Raw genomic sequence first — 23272 nt, forward strand, 5'->3', positions numbered from 1 at the left:
CGAAAGAGTATTTCTTTTCTGTTTAATAGATATAGAATGTGAGAAAATATTAAAAAATCTTAAGACATTTGTGGTTAGCGAGATAACCATACTCCTGCAAATTAAAAATATGTTTGGTTCTTTTGTTTTCGATGATCCAGTCGTCCGAAACTTCAACCGCCAGCAATGCTGAAAACGCCAACTTCACTGCGAAATATTTAAGTAAACAAGTAAAATAAATAAACAACAAAGATTTTTTCTTGTAGCGTAAACTGCAATAATGCACTAATCATTGGCACTCCTGATTAAAAAGTCAAATATTAAGAAGTAGAAAGTACTTTTTTACAATTTCTTATTTTTCTTTCATAACAACACTGCAAAGTCCAGTAGTTGAACTACACATTTTACATCTGGCAACACCGCAAAGTGGGACAAAGGGCTGAGTTTTAGGTGTTTTCTTAAAATTTTGATAAGGGGTAGGTAATTATATTTTGTCGCTTTATAACTAAGTAATGGAGTGAAACACAGATTTACTATGTGTTGTAGGTATTTAATAGTGAATGAAGTAGTCTGTTTAAACACTTCAAACTTCGTTTTTAACTACATATATTTTTCTATATAACCTCAAATTTTATGGTGCCAATGATTGTACTTTAATGCCTATTTTTGTTGTTCATTAAATATTTTTAAAATTAAAGACTTAATAGGCACTCAGGATGTTTTATTTTAATGAGAAATCCATAATCATTGATAATAACTGACAATGAAGACCATATAAAAACTTGACAAAAAAATATATACATTCCCATTCGGATTTCTGCTTAGGGTGCCAATCGTTGTATAGTTTACCCTATTTCAAGAGTGTTACAATATACCCCCCGAAATTCGAAAACGTCAAGTGTATATTCCATTATAAAAACCATCACCGAAAAGTGGCGGATTTTTCGACCGAGAGAGTAGACTGTCCCCTTAATAAATTTACGACAGTTTTGTTTTCGTTCGTCTGCGCGCGCGCGTATACTTGGCGCACTTGTTGGTACCTCTTTTCAAAAAAGGTAATTTTGTGGTGATATCGCTGACATTCGAAATATCGATTAGTACATAGGTGTTCCAATATTACCCGTGCAAACGTAGGAAGATGGTAACTCTACTTAATCTAATCTGTCCAATCTTCGTTGACTTGAATCTGAAAATCCGCGAACGACGATGGAACGTCTAGTCCCCAGTTTCCAGCATAGAGTCCGAAAGATCTGAGTGTGTAGTGCGGGTCCGTAATTGTCCTAATGAGTCCAATGAGGTTCACGAGCAATCTCTCTCTCTCTCTCTCTCTCCCCCTCTCTCTCTGTTATTTGCCCGCCCGCAGTTATATACTGTTTCGTCTCTTGTGCTCTCTTGGAGTGCCTCCTTCGGTTGTTTGCTCTTGACTCCTACTTCCTGGCAGTTGCATCGTCCACGGAGGGGTTTCGGAATTATTACACACGATGCGTTATTACGCCAGTCCATACCGCGTGCCCAAGAGAGGAGAGGAAGGACTCCAGAGAGGGAGTGAAGGAAAAAGGAGACGGCGTGTATACTCTCAACAAAAAGGGGGTGTTGCCTCTTCAGTATCGTAGTGAACACGTCCCGTGACGCTAGAAGTGTCTTCCGTCAATTCCAAGACCCTCGTGACATTATTTTCGCCGCATTGGAAATAGGTGCTACCTGCCACCCGTGTTAACAGGTTGATTTGGAATCGGCGAGCATCGAGATCTCGAAACCGCTGGTCAGAATGTCTTCTAGATTCGACTGGATGCTAGTGATCGTCGGTCTGATCGTTCTTGCACGTTCAGGTTGGTTTGTCGATATCGAAGTACAAATCTTTTTTATAGATCGTGTGGTATTTGGGTTCGTATGGTGTTTCAATTCCGTATTCGATGGTTAGTTTATTAGGCAGTTTGGATAATTTCAGAGTCTGTTGCAACTCGATAGAAATAATTTATATTTAAAAAAAAAAATATAGAAACCTCATGTGTTGGATGTATGAAGGATTTGTGTGTCATGGGAGTTAGTAGGAATAGGAAATTTCATGATGAATTAATTGAAAAACAAGGGAGAAAAATATCCGTGATTTCTTTATGTGGCTGCTGTTTTGGGAAATGAGGTATCGAAAAGGTGAAAATTAGATTTATTAAGGTGGTTCCTGGATAATCTACTAAACTCAAGAATTCTGTCAAATTTCGTTCAAAACTAGGGTAAATGTGCCAGTAGTTGACCATGTATCAGTAGTTGACAAAGTTTCAGACAAACGTGAAAAATAAGGTTTTTAGAAGTGCATCTCTTTTCAACAGCGCGCCGCGGCTCCTAATACCCACAAGTTCGCCACTAATTTGGAATACAAGAGACCCTTGTACAAAGTTTAAAATCGTTTTACCACATAGTTATTGAGAAATTGTTAATTAAAACTGATGCAATTTTAACACAGTGGCATATGGCAGAGTCGAAAAAACAGGGTTATATTTTTAGTTCTTCTCCTGAAACAGGAAAACTATATTCAAGAAGTGTACTAAAATTGGCACAAAAGTACATCGAAGTGTCAGGAAATGAATTTATTAATTTCTGCAAATCTGACCACATCGTTTCTTCTCAAATGCCCATAAGAAATAGGTTTACGTGTAAATTTTTTAGAAACTACGTAGAGCAGGCAACGTGGCAACATCGCACATTAGATATGTTTAGACATTTAAAGAACGAACAAAGATTCAAATTCATATGAACATTTTTTCTGACATTTTGGTTATTAAAGACGCTCCGAACGAATGCGACGTTGTCAGATCTGCTGCTCCAATTCACTACGCTTTTTCAAATATATATACATGATGTTAAAAATTATTATTATTATTTCCATAGTATCATACTACTCTATATTTATCATTTATTACCCAACACTAATTTAACTAACATAGTTGGTCAGAAGCTACCTTAACATCCGTTTCCTTTCATACAACAAGCTATTAATCCTCGGAAGGCGAATGGTTTTAGACGGACGCTGGAGGCGAATGCAGGTTTATTTTGATCCACAGGAAAATTTCAATTTTACACGAGTTTCACGAAGGAATTGCATGTAAAACGAATGAATTAATTAAAATTATAAATACATATGCACATAATCACACCTAAATACATAAATAAAAAATAAATACTTTAACATTTTCTTATTTACGTTGCTTGACAATGTTGCTTTAGAGCGATAACGAGGATCGTTCGAATGCTCCACCGGCGATTGTAAACTGATTGTGAGCCTGAGCGAGAACCTGAATTTGTCGAATTTGGGTCAAAAGGGCCCTGCATACGTCGCACGAGAGTTAAAAACTAACTATTTCCGTTTATTTAACAAATTTTTATTTTTTACATAAATATAGTCGTTCGAATGATTTATACACATTTTTAACATCTTATTATCAGTTATTTTCAAGACTATAAGTCTGATAGTACTTATATTGTTTTGTCGTGATATGCTTGGATGAGACGATTATAAAACTGTAAACTACTTACGCGTACAGTTATTTTCGAATAACAAAACGAGCCCGTATGAGCAAAAAGGAATATGATCTGGTATGCACATCATTCCCCCATTAAAATCTCCACCTCGAACATTTGCATTTTTATTGTCTTGTCCTTGTATCAACTATGCTTCTTTTTATTGTTGTTTTTGTCTTCTCGTTATGTCGCCGTTCATTGTTATCCTCTCATCAAACGTATTACGCTCTTTGTTGTTACCGCCCATTTGCTTACATAATTTAAGCATAAATGTTAAATCTACGAAATTACAGTAATCTACATAAGTACGGACTAATTGTCCAATTGGAATTTTATTGAGTCTCAAATAAATTGTATTGGTTTTTACCGAAATTATCGATATGCATGTATACATATGTATCTGCTGCTCGTTTCTTATTAGGAATGCTATGATTTTTCATTCACATTGCGTAAATATCGATACAACATAAACTGTTACGTAACTACTCCATTTCTACAGCTTTCCGTAACTCGCAGCGGAAAGAAAAATGAGTAATCCTTATGAAACGATACACGTCATGGATAAACGTAATTCTTGACTTCCTGGAGTACATAACATAGACAATTAATAACAACAATATCGAAATGTCAGCGTAATTCGAAGTAATTATGGAATCGATAGTGTTGCTCAGGATTTTGCTGGTGTAATGACGGATTTTATTACGTTTCATGTATTTATTCGGCAATGCGTTTAATAGGTTCGGCTCTACGATGTTGGGACTGCGCTTCCAACATGAACGCTTTGTGCGGTGATCCAATGAACGTCACGGAACACCAAGCGACCTTCCACACGAAAACCTGCGAAGCTGGCCATTATCAAACACCGACAGCCATTTGCCGTAAAATTGTAAAGAGAGGTAAACAAAGTTTCAGAACTGGCAACTAATAAACTGTCATACAGTTAACCCGGCGGGAGGCGCACCCCATATTGTAACACAGGTTATCGCTACCGGGTCAAAACTACCAAAAATTGAAACGTAAAAAATCACGATTTCAAAATATTTTTTTTTAATTTGGTAATTTTTATGTTAAAGTACAGTGTTTTAAGAATCAAATAAAATTTACGAAATATCTTAAAATCTTTATTAAAGTTCTTTAAAAAAATTCTAACAAAAACTCAAGCAGTCTTCATATTTTTGTAACTAGCGCCTCTGTGGTCAATTTTACCCAGTAGCGACTCCCGCCGAGTTAAGAGAGTTAAATCAACAAAATTTCGGAGATTTAGTTTTTATGGATTGTTTATTATCATTGTCTTGTCAAACGTTATGGAATCGAAATCCTGTTCCGATTTTCAAATTCATGATCTTTTTTACAGAAATATTTCAGTAAGTATTTACGCTATAATTTAAATAAACTTATTAGTTACATATTTATATATATATTATTTTATATATTTAAATATATATTATCTTATATATATAAACTAATAAGTTTATTGAAATTATATATATATATATATATATATAAATATATATATATATTGGTTAGTTATAAAGGACAACAGAAACTGAATATACATAAATAACGTTTATTGATGACAAATGTCTGTATTTAACCGTAATTGTGATGTCACCTATGGACATACAACGTTTGAATATTGAACGGCTGAATATTTGCAACCTCAATTAGATTTACATGAGTACGTTTGGCAAGAGTAATGAGTTTTAACAACAAGTAGAAGGATGTAGCAAAAATATTTCCATTGAACAAGAATGTGTAAAGTTTTTAGTGCAAATGAATTTTTCATGAATTTGATACATAGTTGTACGATGAGCGGAGATTTTACACATGACATACTTGATACTCTTGCATTTGTCTTTTTCCATGTAAGTTAGGTATGTAATTATGGTGGATTTAACCGAACTTTTTCTGATACATTTATTGTCAGCGTTTCCCGATTAAATTTTGCTACGGAACTCTTTCAAATTCACTATAATTTTACTGGTCCCGCTACCTCCACAGTTTTTTTTTTGCATGCCAAGGGTCGTAACATCGAAATAAATCAAACAGTGCGCTGACCACGCCGCGCCGTTTCGATTTTGTAGTCAGGTACATATACAGTGGCTCACAGCCATAATCGTACACTCTTTAAAATCGCATAACTTTTGTAAAATTAATCCAAACGACTTGAGTTTTTTTTAGAAGCTAGAAGGATTAGTTTGCTAAGTGACGTGTTCGTCGTTTTGAAAAAAATTCACTTGGTTGGAATAGCAAAAAAAAAAAATAGAAAAGGTCGTTTTTTTCAACTTTTTTTGTGAACCTGTAATGAAAATTAAAAAAAAAGAAGTTTGTAGATTGAAGTAAGTTGTATACGCGTCTAAAATTTCATGAAAATCTGTTAACGTTGCTCTGAGCTAGAAACGCTTAAAAATCGCAGAATAAGGTTGAGAATCACGGAAATTCCCAAAATCAGCGATTCCTGACCTAATTCTGCGATCTTTAAGCGTTTATAGCTCAGAGCAACCCTTAACCGATTTTCATGAAATTTTAGACATACAATCTACAAACATTTTTTTTTAGTTTTCAGTACAGGCTCACAAAAAATTGAAAAATGACCTTTTCTATTTTTTTTTTTTTGCTATTCCGACCAAGTGCATTTTTTCAAAACGACGAATCACGTCACTTAGCAAACTAACCCTTCTAGCTTCTAAAAAAAACTCAAGTCGTTTGGATTAATTTTAAAAAAGTTATGCGACTTTAAAGAGTGCACGATTATGTTTCTCGTTGAATAATTTCCACATTTTTTTAATAGGTATTTAAATTTCATTGTAAGATAACTGTTCACTCTAAACCTCGTATCGCGGAACGCCAATTGAGAAACGCTGATTTGAAGTAACGTAGTTAATGTATTTACCTTTTGAATAAGGTGAGACTGTTTTCTAAAAACGTCCTTTCGGATAAAAAAGATACGTTACTTGCAGTGTTAAATTTATTTTAAAACGATGAAAATTTCTCATACTTATTCGTGCAAATACACTAGCGTCTACGATATCTCGTCACAGTTACGAGATTAACGATACGTTACTCTATTACGATGTCCTTACACACCATGACGCATTTGAACGTTGCGTGGAATTGTAACATCACCCGATGATCATGGTCTTCAAGTTGATCGTGATGGCGCACCATGTTGCACCCGTGAGTCACGGCACGTGCTCCTGTGCCATAATTGCGATAATTATATGTTGGCAAGGTCGAAACCACACCCGCGTTAGAGAGAAATCAGTCGTTGGTGTAGAATCATGAATATTGAGGTTAATCGTAGTAAAGTGCCTAGAATTCCAGGATTATACGTATGAGTATGTATGTGCACAATAAGTGCAGGATTATGAAGATTTGCATAATTTTAGTAGTGATAATTCTACAACGCAAGAATACGTATGGCTTAGTGTGTTTACCAGCGCAACATCGCGTAATATAGAAGTGGTAAAACATTTACTACAGACAAAAGGCGGGCAAAAACGTACAGTAGAATCAAAATTATTCGTGCCACAGGGGGCTGTAAAAAAACGGATATCCGAAAAAAATGGATAATGATTTAAAAAAGTAATTTAAAAAGAGTTCTTTTCAAATAAAGTGTTTAACTTTTCAATTTCTTTAAAACTTCATTATAGTTATAGATTGTTCATACATATAATCCCACTATTATTACTATTAATATTATTACTATTAAGTGTAAATATTGTTTAAAAACAAAAAAGTTTACCAACTTGAAAACTGAATCCTTTTTTCTTAAAACGGATTGACCACCGATAATCGTGGTTTTACTGTACCAAATTTTTAAATGTACCAATTTCTTAGAATGCTCTAGGCGCTCGAAAAAAGATATGGATTCAGTCATTTTCTTAGTAAAAGGATTTTCCCCAATTTTAATAAAAGAAATAATAATAATTAAAGGAATTATCGCTAACGATAGGAGATGTGTGTTTTTTCGAAGCGTTGTCCACCCCCCACCGTATCTGAAGATAAAATCTCGAACAAGTTTTAAAAATCGATTAAAAATAGAGATCCTTGGTCTTCTCACTTTCTTAAATTTCAATCTCAGTCTTTTGATAATTACGAAGAAGTACGATTTTCACAATGGAAATTTCATGTTTGTTATTTAAATAGTCGCCATTTTGTAAAGAAATGCAATATTAAAAATTGACGACTGTTAAAGATCTCTACTTTTAATCGAGTCTTAAAGTTCTAACGAATTTTAGTCTTCAGATGCACTGTTTGGACTAGTGACTAGACAGTGTCCATTGGAGAAAGCCTTGAAAATAGATAGGGTGAAGGACCCAATTACTGACACCTAACCAATTACTGTCACCTTAAGCTATTTTACTTAAAATAACGAACAAATAAACGTCGTAAAGTCGTACACAAAAAGAATTATGTAATTCGACCTATAATCTATACTATAGATTATACACTATAAATAATGAAGTTGAAATTTCGACAGTAAATTTTTTTTTTAAATTTTAAAACATGATTTTAAATTTAAAAAAAAAATTATACACTACAGTTTATTTATTCGTTATTTTAAGTAAAATAGCTTTAGGTGACAGTAATTGGTTAGGTGTCAGTAATTGGGTCCTTTACCCTACGTCTCACATTGAGAGCTATAGGTGTAAGCCGGTTATTATTATTTTTCAAACAAAATTTGAGAAACTGAAAGTAGGTAATAAATATACCTTTTAGTTGAAAAAATTTAGTATGATTTACACCTGTACCTCTTTCTTAGAGAAGTATTGAATATGTGTATTCTTTTCTGGCATCCAGGTAAATGTAACCCTTTAACACGTTTCGTGTCGGGTATCATGGACATTTGTCAAGCCTACTAGTTTTGTCTCTGGCATAATATGTTTCATGACATTTATACGACAGCAAAAAAATTATTAGGTTATTAACAATAAAAGAGCGCTACAGAACAAAGCAAAAGTTTTTGTTTTAAACAGCTTATCGTCCTATTTAATACGACTTATGTGCGTTTAAGACGAAAAAATAATTTGATTAAATTTAAATAAACCTGTTTAATTACAGTACTGTTAATATCATTGGTTTTATAAATGTTTATTCAGTCAATTTTGAGGGACCGAATATATCTGTTTCTTATATTTTACATTCAATAAATAAATATCATACAGTTCTCTGGTTATATATTACCACAATGGCTGCAGTCAAGTGTTAGGTGGAGGTGAAAATAATATTCAGAAGAGAATAACAAAATCTTCGAATATGAAGATTAAGTTTAGAATAAAAGAACATGTAAGGAACAGATCGATACGCTGCCGCGTGCATCGTACGAATCTCATGACGTGGTAATTACTACTACGAAATGTTTCATGTGATGTAGACAGTACGGAACGTGTTAATCAAAGCTTAATAATTTTGGTGTACATGAATATATTAATACTTGTATTATAAATTTCAGTGCCGAAAAGAAATACTGATTTAACAAAATAGGCAATGTGGTATTGAAAAATATTAAAATAACATTGCATAAATATTAGAAAGTATCACTAAAATTCGACGTTTTCGTGCAGGGACTATTGTTATAATGTGTGAATGGAAAAGAATTGATACGTTAACAGTGCCTAATAATGGAAGAACATATAGTATTGCCCCATTCTAATTACGAATATGAACGAAATTCTAATGCTGATGCACTTTGTTATTATTGTTTGAATGATTTAAATACTTTGACCCAGATTATTACAATTGTATGCGACTGACAATGAGCACGTAACAGGTAATAATTGGGAACGGGCACTTTGGACTCATTAGATGCTTTAAAGTTTTAAGTCATATACAGGGTATATTATTGTGTGTTATCACACACAGGGCCCGTTATTCATGTCATAACTGGAAAACTACATTTTTTGTAAACGAACATTCGTTCTTGATAAAAGAATCTTTAAAAACTTATTGGGTATGCAAACACTGGTCTAAAATATAGCCTGGCAAATCTTTTCTATTTGTGCTTATAATTGACCCCAATAGCAGCAATATAAAAAATATCCAGGGAAAAGGGAATCATAATTTCCTTCATAGAGCATAGTTGTGAGTGTAACAAAATCAAATTTTCTGAACACTGCGTGAAAATCCAACCGGCGTGAATTAGGCGTGAAAACACGTCGACGCCAATCAAAGTGTAAATAAAAAATTATTTATAATTCGATTATACAATTAATAACGGACCAACCTGTAGGTACATTTATTTCTTTCTTTCAACATCATCTCCAGCTTTCTCGTCGTATTATTATAGTAAAGTAAAGTATAGTATATTTATAAACTGTACATTAATCGTAGATATGTAACGCACATTGAAAATTCCATTATACAATTTTTCCCGTAATCATAAAAAGAATGATATAATAGTTGCATTACAGAATTACACAGTTCGACAAAATTTGACTTTTTTCGGACTTGTAACATTCAATAGTTGTTTCTTATAGGTTTTCGTCCCCTGAAAACAAATCCGCAAACCGTTTGTCGCCATCGCCTTCAGTTTTTGAGAAATTCGATTTTGAAAAAAAAAACTGCAAATTTTCAACTTTGAACATCTTTTGCGTCGAAACAGTAATATTTATTCGGTTGCTCGTGGCGTCAAATTATTCTATGAACCCTCCCGAATAAAACGCTATAAGTTATTATTGGATTATGAACATTTAAATATGTAAACATCGATCAAAGGGAAAAGGACACCCGAAATGCACCCATTTTTGCAGATATCTTGCTATATATTTTAAAAACTAAGGGTCTAGGAGAAAATCTGACTACTCCACGCGATGCAGCAGAAAATTTTCTTTCGGAAACCACCAACAGAAGTGGTAAGTCACGTTTCGTTTTCAATACAGAAGCGAAATAGTTTGGCAAAACGTGCGGCGGCGACAGTGGTAGTCACGCGCGTTACGCGATTCTGTAACGCTGAGCGGCAGTGGATCGCGCGCCGCCGTTGACTACCACTGTCGGCGCCGCGCGTTTTGCCAAACTATTTCGCTTCTGTGTTGAAAACAAAACGTGACTTACCACTTCTGTTGATGCTTTCCGATGGAAAAATGTCTGCTGCATCTCGTGGAATAGTCAGATTTCCTCCTAGACCTTTACTTTTGGAAATAAATGCAAACGTATCTTCAAAACTGGGTGCATTTCGGGTGTCCTTTTTCCTTTGATCGATATTTAAACATATTTAAATGTCCATAATCCAATAATAACTTATATCGTTTTTTCGGTAGGGTTCATAGAATAATTTGGCACAACAAGCAACCGAATAAGTATTACCATTTCGACACAAAAGATATTCAAATTTGAAAATTTGCAGTTTTTTTCAAAATCGAATTTCTCAAAAACTGAGGGGGATGGTGACAAACGGTTTGCGGATTCGTTTTCAGGGCACGAAAACCTTTAAGAAATGGCTATTGAATGTTACAAGTCCAGATGGCTGTCGAACTGTGTTATCTTTCGAAAATAGCATAATTTTGTCTATCTATAAATGAAGAAATTAAAAATAGGTATAGGTTTCAAAATTTAGTAGGTATTATAATTTCGATCTCACAGTCTTATACTTCGGAAGTTCTATTTTTCAGTCATTTTCTTGCTGGTAAAAGAGAATGATTTTTACAGTAATTACGTCTGAGTACGACTTTGGAATTTATACCAACGACGGCCGCGTGTCACATGTATCAATCATCGTATAAAAGAACCTGGTTTTATTCGTATTCACAAAGCCAGAGATCCGGAAATTCTTGGTATAGTTTGAATCATGAGCGTTACACAACCTGTTGCGTTAGATCGTACAAACAATAGTTTACTCTGGTACAAATAAGAGAAGCTTCACATGGCGCAGTCGATTATGCTCGTAAACCGGATATTATAACTGTGACTCGCCGCGCTCATTTTAGCAAACATTATGCTATGCATTAGTGTAGTCGTAATTAACCTTCTGTGCTCTGATTACAGACCGATATTATATCAGTTTATTGAATGATACTTTTCTAGCATTAGCAAGTGGTTTGAAACTGAAGGTTTAGAAAACATTACACATTCTTACATTCAATGCATTGATCAAAAGAATCAAACCAGACCTTCGTTAGAAATTAATTTATTATGTAAAATAATTAAGTACCTATGAGTGTTTAATTTATATTTCCGAGCTGGTTAGAATGCTTGAATTTGATTTAAAGTTCGTTAGAGATGAAACTCATAAACTACTTACAAGGGGAGGACACCATGTGGTAGACACCGATTTTGATGAGCCTTGGCACGATGGATCTATGTCGAAAATAAGTAAATAGGTGTCCGAGCGTTTCAGCCAATAGGCCTTAATAATAGAGATATTTACATGTAAATTATTAAACATTTAGGGTTTTAGTGGGTAAAAATCCCACACTACCCTGGCGCCCGCCAGATTCCTTTCTGGAGGCGTCGGGGTGCCTTTTGAAGATGTGTCTACGTTAAAAAAAACTTTATAAATCTTTTTTTATAAATTATTTTTTTTTTATAATTTTTTTTTAACTTGGAGAAATCTTCAAAAGGCACCCCGGCTCCTTCAGAGGGGAATCCCACCGGGGGCGCCAGAGTAGTGTGGGATTTTTACCAATTAAAACCTCACGGCCACTATGAAATTTTTAATAATTTCCATGTAAATATCTCAATTATTAAGGCCCATTGGCAGAAACACTCGGACACCTATTTTCTTATTTTCGACATAGGTTCATCATGCCAAGGCTCATAAAAATCGGTGTCTACCACATAGTGTCCTCCCCTTGTTAGTGAAATTTTGACACAAGTTTTTTAATTAGACTACATCTAGGATAATTTAATGAAGCTACGACTAATAAAACTATCTTTACTTATAGAAAAATAGAACTTTATTATTGTTCGGCCCCACAGCCATAACAGAGGAATTGCTTTAAATAAACTCTTGTCACTCTCTCATCCACACATACTCCCTTACTTCCCCTTATCTTCCTTTTATCTTATTCTTTTTTTTCATCTACTTCCTCCAACCATTCTGCTACTACCTACCTCACTTTTTTTTACCACCGACTGGGTATGTCCTCCACCCTTACTTTCCCTCTCTTCAACCCCCTGCAATGTTATAAAACTATCTTCATATTCTTTAACTAAAGTAAACATTATAATTGAAATGTTATTTTCATAGTGAACAATGAACACAATATTAATAGTGATCATATTAGAAATCCGTAATACGGGCGCAAATGTAGGGAAGACCAGGGCAAAGTGACGCGAAAAAAGTTTGAAGTCGAATAAAAATTTTCCCTTTCAATACAAATGTATGGAAATAGATTTATAATATAATTTGAACATTACTATTCATAAATCACGAATAACAATATTTAAAATAAACTTAAACTATATTAAAATTCAATTTGAAAAGAAAATGCTAAAACGACCACTTTACCCCATTATGGGGTAAAGTGAGCTACTATCTCGGGTAAAGTGAGCTGAAATAAAATACGAGTTTTAATTAAGGATGTAGGTAATTATTAACCCCTTACGCTGGGATGACGTGTGTAGCACGTCAGTTTCTGTTTTTTTTTAACCGTGGTTGTCAAAAACTGTGGCAGATTTTTCATTTTTTTGAGATTAAATTCTGTTCCATTACACCGCGTGGTTTCCCAGCTAGCTGACAGGTTAGGTTACTGCGCACATCACTCGCGCATCTTTTCTTTGCAGCTCAGTTTACCCTGGTCACTTTCCCCGAATGTGTACTCAGTGGAAAATTAATTATTTAATAATGTTAGGATTAATGTTTTCTCAAACGCGTGTACATGTACGTTTATAAGCTTGTTATAAACACGCAGAAAAAATTTTGAGTGAAAATAACACATTTAAGACTCATTTATCCAAAAAGCTAAATTAAAAAGAAAACCAATTGGAAGTCTCTAAAACTTAATTTTCAATTTTTTAAATGAATTTCCATTTTTCGATATCTCAGTGCGCATAATTATCATTGTGGTATTACACACATCTATTACGTCACCAAAATTTGTAAATATATTCTATTGTTAAAGAATAAATTAAGAAATTACATTTTACCCCGAGGTTCACTTTGCCCCGGTCTTCCCTACGTATTATGTACATGTACTTGTACATCATGAAAATAGATAATGAAATGATACTGAATTCTGCACACATTATAATACTCTTTTATTTTTTATAAAACTAGGCAATTACTGCTCCGTTTTTAATGTAATATTTTTCAAATTAGTAATGAGTGACATTAAAAGTGTTTCGATTCAATTAAAAAGTTGTTTATTGATACACGAATTAACGGCACAACTTTTTCCCCCAGAAAATGGCGAACGAGTAGTGATACGCCAGTGCTCAACTCCGAATGTCGATGAGGCAGATATCCACGATGGTCCTTGCAGCGCAATGGCAATTTCAGGTCGAAATGTAATCGAGTCCTGCCATATTTGCAGTACCGATCTCTGCAATTCTGCGACAAGTGCATCGGTTATGCAACCACTTTACATCGCTGCACTAGCCGCTGTCAGTTACCGTTTCTACCAAACAAAGTATAACGTCGTTTAACCTCGCGGCGCCACTGTCGTATAAACAAAATTGACCAAAATATCACTTACAAGTTAATCGAAACGTGATCAACATTCTGTGTATTGTTTTTCTTAGTTTTTCTTCTTGCCGGATTACCAGTTAAACCTACTATTTAGTAGTTACATTAATAAAATTATTACTTTAGAACCACGTCGCCGCCGATTTTCGTTATCGTAACAAGGTATTTAAAATAGTGCCACGTGGCTGAGGCGAGCTCATTAGCGTTTTATAGATAGACACGTCGTTAGTCGCGTATTAAATAAGAATATTCGATACACACTATCCTACATATGTACGTTACCGTAGTTACGCTACACGCTAAAAGCTTTACTTAACCTAATTGCGTAATGATTCACAATGTCTTCGTATAGAAGAAACTATTCTATGAGATGACTATTTTTGTACGAAATATGTATATAGATTTAATATATGTGACGTGGTTGTATAATAAAGTGAAACTGTTAATTTGAGTTATTTCCTAATTACAACAGCCACGGTTTCCGCAACTGCACTCTCGCGTCATGAGTAATTGGCTCTTGATCGATTAACCGATACACGTCTAATACTGCACGCTGTTGTAGATAATGCCCTTCTTTAATTTTAATGCACTCTTTAATCTAAGCTTCTTCTTTGTTCGACTTCCGAATTTTATATTAGACGTTACTTTTCCTTTGTAACAGAAGTACTTGAAGGGGCAGAAACAAAGAAAAAATATAGCTTATCAGATATCCGTCCAGCGCTTAGATTTACGTAAATTTTTCTCTTACTTCACGGTCGGCGAAAATCTACGTTTTTATTAAATAATTAAACAGTGTTTTATTGTAATCCTTTTTAAAATTCTGTTTTTTGTAAAATTTGTAGATTAGATTTCTTCCCGATTGTGAAGAAAATAGCTTCGTTAGCCTCTCCCCTCTTAGAATGAAGAACAATCGTCACACCATATGTAATCTCCAAAAGCTATTATAAATTTATTGTACATCTATATTGATATCTTTCTATTAATCTTTTGCTGTGTTTTTATTTCATACCTGATATAAAACATTTTCATTCGTGCACTTGTTTTTCAGAAGTAACATTATTAGTCTATTTCATTTGCCAAAATGTAAGTAGGGAGGAGGGGGGAGGGGCAAGATGGGGACGCTAAGAAAAAATTACTTGAGAACATTATACTTATTGATGATATATTTATAAATATGTAATAGTAGATATGGTGTCAGTATCTGTCTATCAAAGTATACTAAAATAAATTTCCTAAGTTAAACACAAAAAATACAGAAAAATAATTATGGACATAATGATGATGCTGCAACTACATATTTAAATACATGTGTCACACACACACCTAAATAACGTGTTCGACTCGTCCTCTTCTCCGGCACATGCACAGTGAACCTTCTAAACACCTAACCGACTCTTCTGTGGATTTAGAAAACAAATGGCTACAGAAAATTCATTCAGCGTCGCCAGTGTCTGTCTTTGAAAAATCTTTGTTCCTTTTCTGGTGAAGAATAATTTCCTTTAGTTTCTTCTTGCTCTGCTCGAATTATTATAATTTAATAATATTATTCTGTTTATGAAAATGTCCCCGTCTTACCGCAAATGTAATATCGAGACTAACTGAATGATAATAGCTTCATTTGTTTCTGAATAGGTTCGGCAACTGCAAAAGTAAATATTTTCAGAAATTGTCTAATTGATAATATTCAAGAATGAATGTATTAGACATTATTGCTTACCTGTTGAAGTTCAAAAGCTGAAGTAAAAGAAGATCACAACCCTGAGAAACGGAAAGATTGTCACTAAGGTGAACGTCCCAATTTCTGCTCATTTAAGAGGTTACTCGTCATAAGTGGTGAGAAGATGTCCTTATCTAAGGGAAAGCTGTTCTCACCCCCGAATCGCGGGTCTGGCAAATCTCAACTTCGCAACATCATTCGAAGGGCCCAAACATTTCGGGACCTAGGCTCGGGCCGCGACATCTAGCTTACATAGACCTAGAGCTGTTACAAATTGCCCGCAATAAACCGCCTTGAAATTACGGTGACAAGTATTGGAAATGGGTTACTGAATAAACCACAAAATACTTATTCTTTTGAAACTCTCGTTTATTAAACTAAGCTTGGAAGGACGTCGTACTGCACTGAAGGCAAGACTCGAAGTGAAGAGAAAACGCAAAGGCAATATGAAAAGCCCGTTGCCACTTGAGATAAAGGAGCAGGCCTGCGTTCTGTCTTTTACCCTGTCAGTCAGGTATAGACAAACACTCACAGACCCATGGGTCCGGTGACAGTTAGTTTACTGCTTTCGTCAGCGGTTGTCACACATAATCAAATTCATTTTTGTTTTCTTGCTGACGCAATTGTTACCGACAATCCAACAACAAGAAAAATGTTCGAGGTTTGGTGCTTAAACACATCGCTGTCACATCCGTTTTCTTCGTTAAACTGGCTGAAAAGTATTTTAAAGTAAATGTAAATTTCTTTATAATTACGCATTCATTTTTGCAGCGAATAACGTAAGTATTCACTCGTTTCAATTTACTTACCTCTCTTCAACAATTCTTTTAATTTCTGGTTGCATATTCTCCTCTTTGTAGGATTTCAATCGGTAGTGTATTAGAATAAACGAGATCTCTGGATCAGTTGGATACACTGCTGAATTGAAAAAATCTATCATCTAAATTTTTTCTGCTATTTTTTCTCCACGGCGCACGATGATGCGCGCTCGAGCCACCGGGGCACTGACAAGGAGACCGCACAGGTTATGCAATCGGTTCTGGAATGAGACTGGGTGGACATTGTAGTGCACACCTAGTGTTACAAAACCGTAAAGGGTTTTTGTACAGTGGACCTTCGTTTTCGAGAAATTTGAGTTCAAAGTTTTGCGCGACAGTAGTATTTCAGTTGTGCAAACATTCTTAGGAAGCAACGGTCGTAGCTGCGATATTAAGATGTTGGCTACGGTGCTGGAGGTCTTCGGTTCGATTCCTGGTGCGCGCTTGTTTTTTTTTCTTTTTCTTACCGTAGTAATGCAATGGCTGCACCTAAAATTATTTTGCGCTGTAACGATGTTAATAATATATATTATTACAATAATACTGCACACAAAGTACAAACATAAAACAAGTGCAGATATAATATAAATATAATAAAACCGCAAATTACAAATAATATCAGTGCAACAATATTAATATTATTATCATTATCGATGATGTATTAAATTTACTACGTCTATAAGTGTGAGTGCTTTTATATATTTAAAAAATATGCCGAAGACGTCGCGGGCTGCAGACTATCGAATAGACTTTAACGGCAGTTAGAGCTCCGGTCATATCTGACCGTAGGGATAGTCGTATACAGTAATATTGTTGCACTGATATTATTTGTAATTTGCGGTTTTATTATATTTATATTATATCTGCACGAGTATTATGTTTGTACTTTGTGTGCAGTATTATTGTAATAATATATATTATTAACATCGTTACAGCGCAAAATAATTTTAGGTGCAGCCATTACATTACTACGGTAAGAAAAAGAAAAAAAAAAGCGGGCACCAGGAATCGAACCTCCAGCACCGTAGCCAAACATCTTAATATCGCAGCTACGACCGTTGCTTCCTAAGAATGTTTACACAACTGAAATACTACTGTCGCGCAAAACTTTGAACTCAAATTTCTCGAAAACGAAGGCCCACTGTACAAAAACCCTTTACGGTTTTGTAACACTAGGTGTGCACTACAATGTCCACCCAGTCTCATTCCAGAACCGATTGCATAACCTGTGCGGTCTCCTTGTGAGATTAAAGAGACGTCTTGCAGATCCTTGTCGAAACTCCTCCAGCGGGTGTTGAGTTCTTCAGGTAGCTGGTCATCCCAGTCGAGCTTCACTGACCAGAGTTCCTGGATGAAGATCTTTCCGCGGACGACGACAGGCGCAATCCATCCGAGAGGATCGAAGAGTTGAGCGACCTGCGATAGCACGATGCGTTTACTGGTACGAGGCGGTTCGTCGCGGCTGCGCGAGGCAAACACGAACGAGTCTGTGCGTGGTTGCCAGAGAAATTTGAGAGCGCGAAACAGTTGAGCGTCTTCGAATAGCACTAATGTTGGTTGGTCTTGATTGGAAATCGCCAGAAGGCAGCCGCTGGTGCGTCTTCGCCAAGTGCTGTTCGCAGCGCAGCTCCTCGACGGTGTATGCAGATGAAACCGTCAGGTTCTCTGGCTCCCAGAAGCGCTGCACCAGCGGTACGAGCTCGTTCTCCACGCGGCATTTGAGGACAACGAGTCCGCTGGCGTGTCATGGGTCGCTAGCCGTCGCGGTCGTCGCCGACGACGGCCCGGAGACGAGCCAACCCAATGTTGTCAGGTGCGCAATAGATTCCCCTGGGCCGCCCTTCCGAATCCCATTGCCCAGAAGTCTAGCGAAGGTGTCAGCTCCCAGGAGGACTTCGATTTGACCTGCTCCAGTGAAGTCCAGGTCCGCCAGTGGAATCCCCTTCAGGTGAGGCCAAGTCTTTTGGGAGAGAGAGAGAGAGAGAGAGAGAGAGAGAGAGAGAGAGAGATGATTTTGCCGAGACAAACTTATATTTGATACTAGCTGAAATACCCGGCGTTACCCGGAAGAGGTAGAATTCAAATATTGGCAAAGTACCCCTACGATCATTCTAACATATATATCCGCGGTAATCCAGTTCTTTCCATTGCCGATTAGTAAATATATATATATACACAGATGATAAAGCAGAAGAGAAAGAGAAAGTACCCTGCTGCACGAGCAAATGCAATAAGCACATTTTCATGTATAATTTGATTATTATAAAGTTTTAAGAAATATGTATATACAAAAAAGAATTTTATTATGAATGTGAAAAAATGTATAATTCAGAGGAGAAAAAAAAATAAATTGGGACATAGTATTATATTAATTAAACGATTTTATTCAGCTTCGATGCTTTGTTTTCTTCTTGTATGTTTGCTTCATACCTGAAAACTCAAATTTAAACCAATTCCACTAATCGACTGAATACGTATAACATAATTTACATATTTAATCAATGTTAAAGGCAGGATTGATTAGAAAATATTTAATAAACTTAGAATCCAAGGTACACCATATTTACTGTTAAAAATATGTATTTCTCTACATTAGAGTATGGAATAGCACTTGAATACAATACAATTTATTTACATTCGTTTTTTGGAGAATTCTAAATAATAGTTTAAAAGAAAGAATGTTGTAAACTGTTGTACATATTTTATAGAAGATAATAATAATATAATATTAAAAATTATCTGAAGTCATTTCCCATGCAAATTATCTTTGTAAAAAGAAGTGAGATCCCCATAAAAAACTTCAAAAAAGTAAAAAAATTACGCCAAGTACATGAAATCAAATAAATCAGAAAAAAATAGAAGATAATAATAATTACAAAATAAAAAAAATATGTGAAATCAAAATGAGCTGCAAGTACATAATGGTGCTTTTAGTCAAATACTTGGCCTGCCGAAGGATTCCAAGAAATGGCGGGGATAGTCACCGGGTGTACTACGCATGGTAAAAACTGGACTATAACGAGGATTTACTGTTTTGTCATCGAAACTACATATGTGTTCAAAATTTCAAGTCGATCGAACATCTGGAAGTGGTTTAAAATTAGCTAACAAGATTTCATCCTCGCAAGCTAACTAACGAACTAACAAACTCACAAGTGAAGTAAAATAAAAGCTTGTAACAAAAACGAACCGAATTGCTTCGTGTCTCGACTATATTTTCGTCGACATAAACTCACCAATTCATCGGTGGTAACACTCTCATCAAGGTGTAATGAAAAATATAAACATTTTCATGTTCAATACTGGATGACTCAAGTCGCCGTCGTCTCTCGCTGTTGCGCTATTTCACTTGCACTCGGTTCACATCGTTCAGTCTCCTTATCAAGTGGTTCGAGCGAGGGCCCTGACAAGGGTGAATTTATTTGGGAAACAAAAGCCGCGGCATTCATGACACCTACTCGCGAACAGATATATGTACGAGAAGAAGCAATGCAATTGCCCGATGACTTGAAGTAACATTTGAATAGGTAAATGTATGAAACTCTGTGATCAGGAATTCCAAACCAAGTGGTGCATATGTAAGAACTGGCGAAATTCAACAATAGTTCGTCGTCTAAATTTTTCAATTAAAATATTTATTTGTCATGAATATAAACTTTGTCAGCAAAGTCTTTGTCGATTTCAGTTCTGTAGAAGGCTTACTTTCCTTCGCCGTGGAAAGTCTCCTCTTGACCAGTTGTCCATCGCGGTGGCAATCATGCGACTCGTTGAGTTTCGTGGGTTTCGACGCTCGAAACAAGTTGCGCAGAATGTTGAGCACTAAGCAGTGACGAAACTGAAGTTTTGCAATTTCTAATCAGATCTTTGCGAAAATGACACCAATCGATTCCTTATATTTTCTCGATTAAATTGACCCCAAAAATCATATAATTCGGACCATAATTAAGGAAATTACGTGAAAAATTTGTTTGCAGAATTGAAAATCCGTTTCGTTAAAAACAGTCCGATTTAAATTATTTTCTGTCAATTTAACCGGGAGAATGCCAGGAATCCATTGGTGTCACTTTCATGTTGATACGATGAAAAATAAACAAATTCTGTTTCTGTATAATCGATGACACATCGCCGAGCAATGGCGATCTCGCACGGCTTGGGCCGTAAAGGTTCTCGTCTAGCCCCAACCATAACCTAAAAGTTTTTTATTAATATTTCGGAAACGAATAAATACTCGAAGCTAGAATTTTAGATTTAGGGTGCAATTCCCTCCCTCAAACCTCGTGTCGATCGGCCACTGGGGCCATTCGGAAGTATATCCTTTTATTTAAATAATGCCCATCTCAGCATAGGACCGTAAAGGATTACAAAAAAGATCAGGGAGTCAAGTGTTGACTGATTTGGAGACTTTCCCTTACTATATGTTTTATATAATTGTCGGAAGAATAAAAAAGAATAATAGTAAGAGCAATAATTTCAAATAAATACTGTAACATCCATATTCTGAAAATATGATATGAGTAAATCAATACTTCCAGTATTAGTAAAAGCCCTGATAGCCAGATCTGGGCAGCAGAATCTGACGTCAGAACTGCAGCAGTCTGTGTCCGCATTTGGCTGCGTTCTGATGTGCAGAGCCTGAGGTGCAGTGCCTGATGTCAGATGGACAGCAGATCGACAGCAGATTTCGCCGTCTGCTAGGCACAGCAACAGCGCCATCTGAGGTCCAGAATTACCAAGCAATTGCCTACAGATGGCGCTGTTGCTATGCCTATGTAGGGAGTATGTTCCCTCTCCCTCTTGGGGTGTCCGAAGCCCGCCGATGATGCACGAGGAGTGGGGAAGAGTGAGGCGTTCGTAAAGGCATTGCCTGTGGTGTGTGAGGTCTTACGCCACGTGTGGACACTTTGTACAAGCCAAAAAGATAATTATAATTATTGTTGCTCAACTGGACTGAAGTTATTTACCCGTGTGGCATTAAATTGATAATCAGCAGAGTGGGACTGCTATCCTTGCACATAGTGCAAGGATATATAAGTTGACAAAGTAACATATCCTACACCTAGCAGACGCCGAAATCTGCTGTCGATCTGCTGTCAATCTGACATCAGGCACTGCACCTCAGGCTCTGCACATCAGAACGCAGCCAAATGCGGACACAGACTGCAGCAGTTCTGACGTCAGATTCTGCTGCCCAGATCTGGCTATCAGGGAGAGTTCCAATCTCTCTTTCTTTATTTCCAATAATGTGGCCATATAAGTATAACATAAATTCGACAGCGATTTCGCGTGATGTACGTGTACAGTAAATGCGTTACTTTAGTAAATGTATAGAGTTCCCAGTATGTAGTTCGTAGTTAATATATGCCTAAAATGCATAATAAAATGCCATATAACCTAACCTACAATCGTACGAAATTACATCAATTGACTGCATCACGCTTTTACTGTGGCACTGGCATATGTATCAAGTTACCTAACGCTACAGTTTTGCTATGATTCCACGTTGTTAGTCCTCTCGAGTAGGCGCCATCTCGTATCCCCTACCTGAACTAAATTTGTCACGTGACTTGCTCTGTATTATCGTCAAAATGGAGGAACTCGTATTTGGGAATGCAGTCACGAGAATACGTTTTTCTTCCGTATATGAGCAGATTTTGGGCTGGGTGAGGACTCATTCGAAAGAGGAATATGTTAAATGCTTACAACTAACAAACGAAGCCTCAATATGGTTATTCTTGATTTTCCTTCAATTTATTTCCACGTATAGCCGAATACCCTGTATAAGGATACAATTTAAATGCTTCAAATAATAATTCCAATGGAAATTACTATAATTTAAAAAAACAGCAGTTGCACTCCATTTTATGTATCTTTGAAATTTTTATTTTATCAAATACATGAATTTAACTTACACATAGTTATTTCTAGATATCATGTCGTGTAACATATTTCTTTATAACTTAATAAATAAATATGTAGCGCTTCACATTCCATTTAATTGTAATTACACCATTTTTCCCCAATGAAATTGAATACAGCTGTGTAAACTTCAGTGAAATAATATTCAGTGTGGAATTAAAGGTGACCTTAAGTACACATCGTAAAAAAAAGACACAGAGTAAATGCTTAACATATCGGTATCATCTACTGAAGACATATCTTCTCAATTGCGTAATGGATCCGCGGTACACATTTCATTGAAACACTCGCACGCTTTGCTATATGCCTACTTAAACTGTAAGAGAAAAAGAACAGTGACAATGAGTAAGTACACAGGACGAAACACGGTGGTTGCGCGCCAGAGCTGCCTCTTTTCACCCGAAATTAATTATCTCACACCTAGGATAAAGGTGCGCACTGAAGATGTTGCGAAACAAGTTCGGCTTATTTTTCATACTCGAATTGTTCGATGTATGACTATGGGTGTGAGTGAAAATTTAAGAGTGACTTAACACTTGTTTAAGGAAATATACATAAACTCGGTTCCACGAGAGAACTAACCCGTCTGCTGACCACTTTTCATAGGCTTTGCGCAGTTGACGCCTACATTCTTTAAGGGAACCTTCTGGTCTAGAACCCAAAAAAATAGGTGATCCTTAGGAATTAATTAAAGGGAAACTA

At 35.8% G+C, this 23272-nt stretch overlaps 1 protein-coding gene across 1 annotated transcript; it reads left to right on the forward strand.

Annotated features, from left to right (window-relative positions):
- Positions 1 to 1464: 1464 nt before the first annotated feature.
- Positions 1465 to 15102, forward strand: LOC143378533 (UPAR/Ly6 domain-containing protein crok). The gene is made up of 3 exons (XM_076830361.1): positions 1465 to 1808; positions 4233 to 4391; positions 13838 to 15102. The coding sequence occupies exons 1-3, from the start codon at positions 1748 to 1750 to the stop codon at positions 14077 to 14079; spliced, it is 462 nt and encodes a 153-aa protein (XP_076686476.1). The 5' UTR covers positions 1465 to 1747; the 3' UTR covers positions 14080 to 15102.
- Positions 15103 to 23272: the final 8170 nt, after the last annotated feature.

Source organism: Andrena cerasifolii, chromosome 2 (genome assembly GCF_050908995.1).
Source record: "Andrena cerasifolii isolate SP2316 chromosome 2, iyAndCera1_principal, whole genome shotgun sequence".
Taxonomy (NCBI): domain Eukaryota; kingdom Metazoa; phylum Arthropoda; class Insecta; order Hymenoptera; family Andrenidae; genus Andrena; species Andrena cerasifolii.

Bases quoted from the DNA above. Each gene is read 5' to 3' on its own strand.
- LOC143378533 (XM_076830361.1), top strand. From the start codon at position 1,748: ATGTCTTCTAGATTCGACTGGATGCTAGTGATCGTCGGTCTGATCGTT. The intron at 1,809-4,232 runs GTTGGTTTGTCG...TGCGTTTAATAG, and splicing joins GATCGTTCTTGCACGTTCAG to GTTCGGCTCTACGATGTTGG. The intron at 4,392-13,837 runs GTAAACAAAGTT...TTTTTCCCCCAG, and splicing joins CCGTAAAATTGTAAAGAGAG to AAAATGGCGAACGAGTAGTG.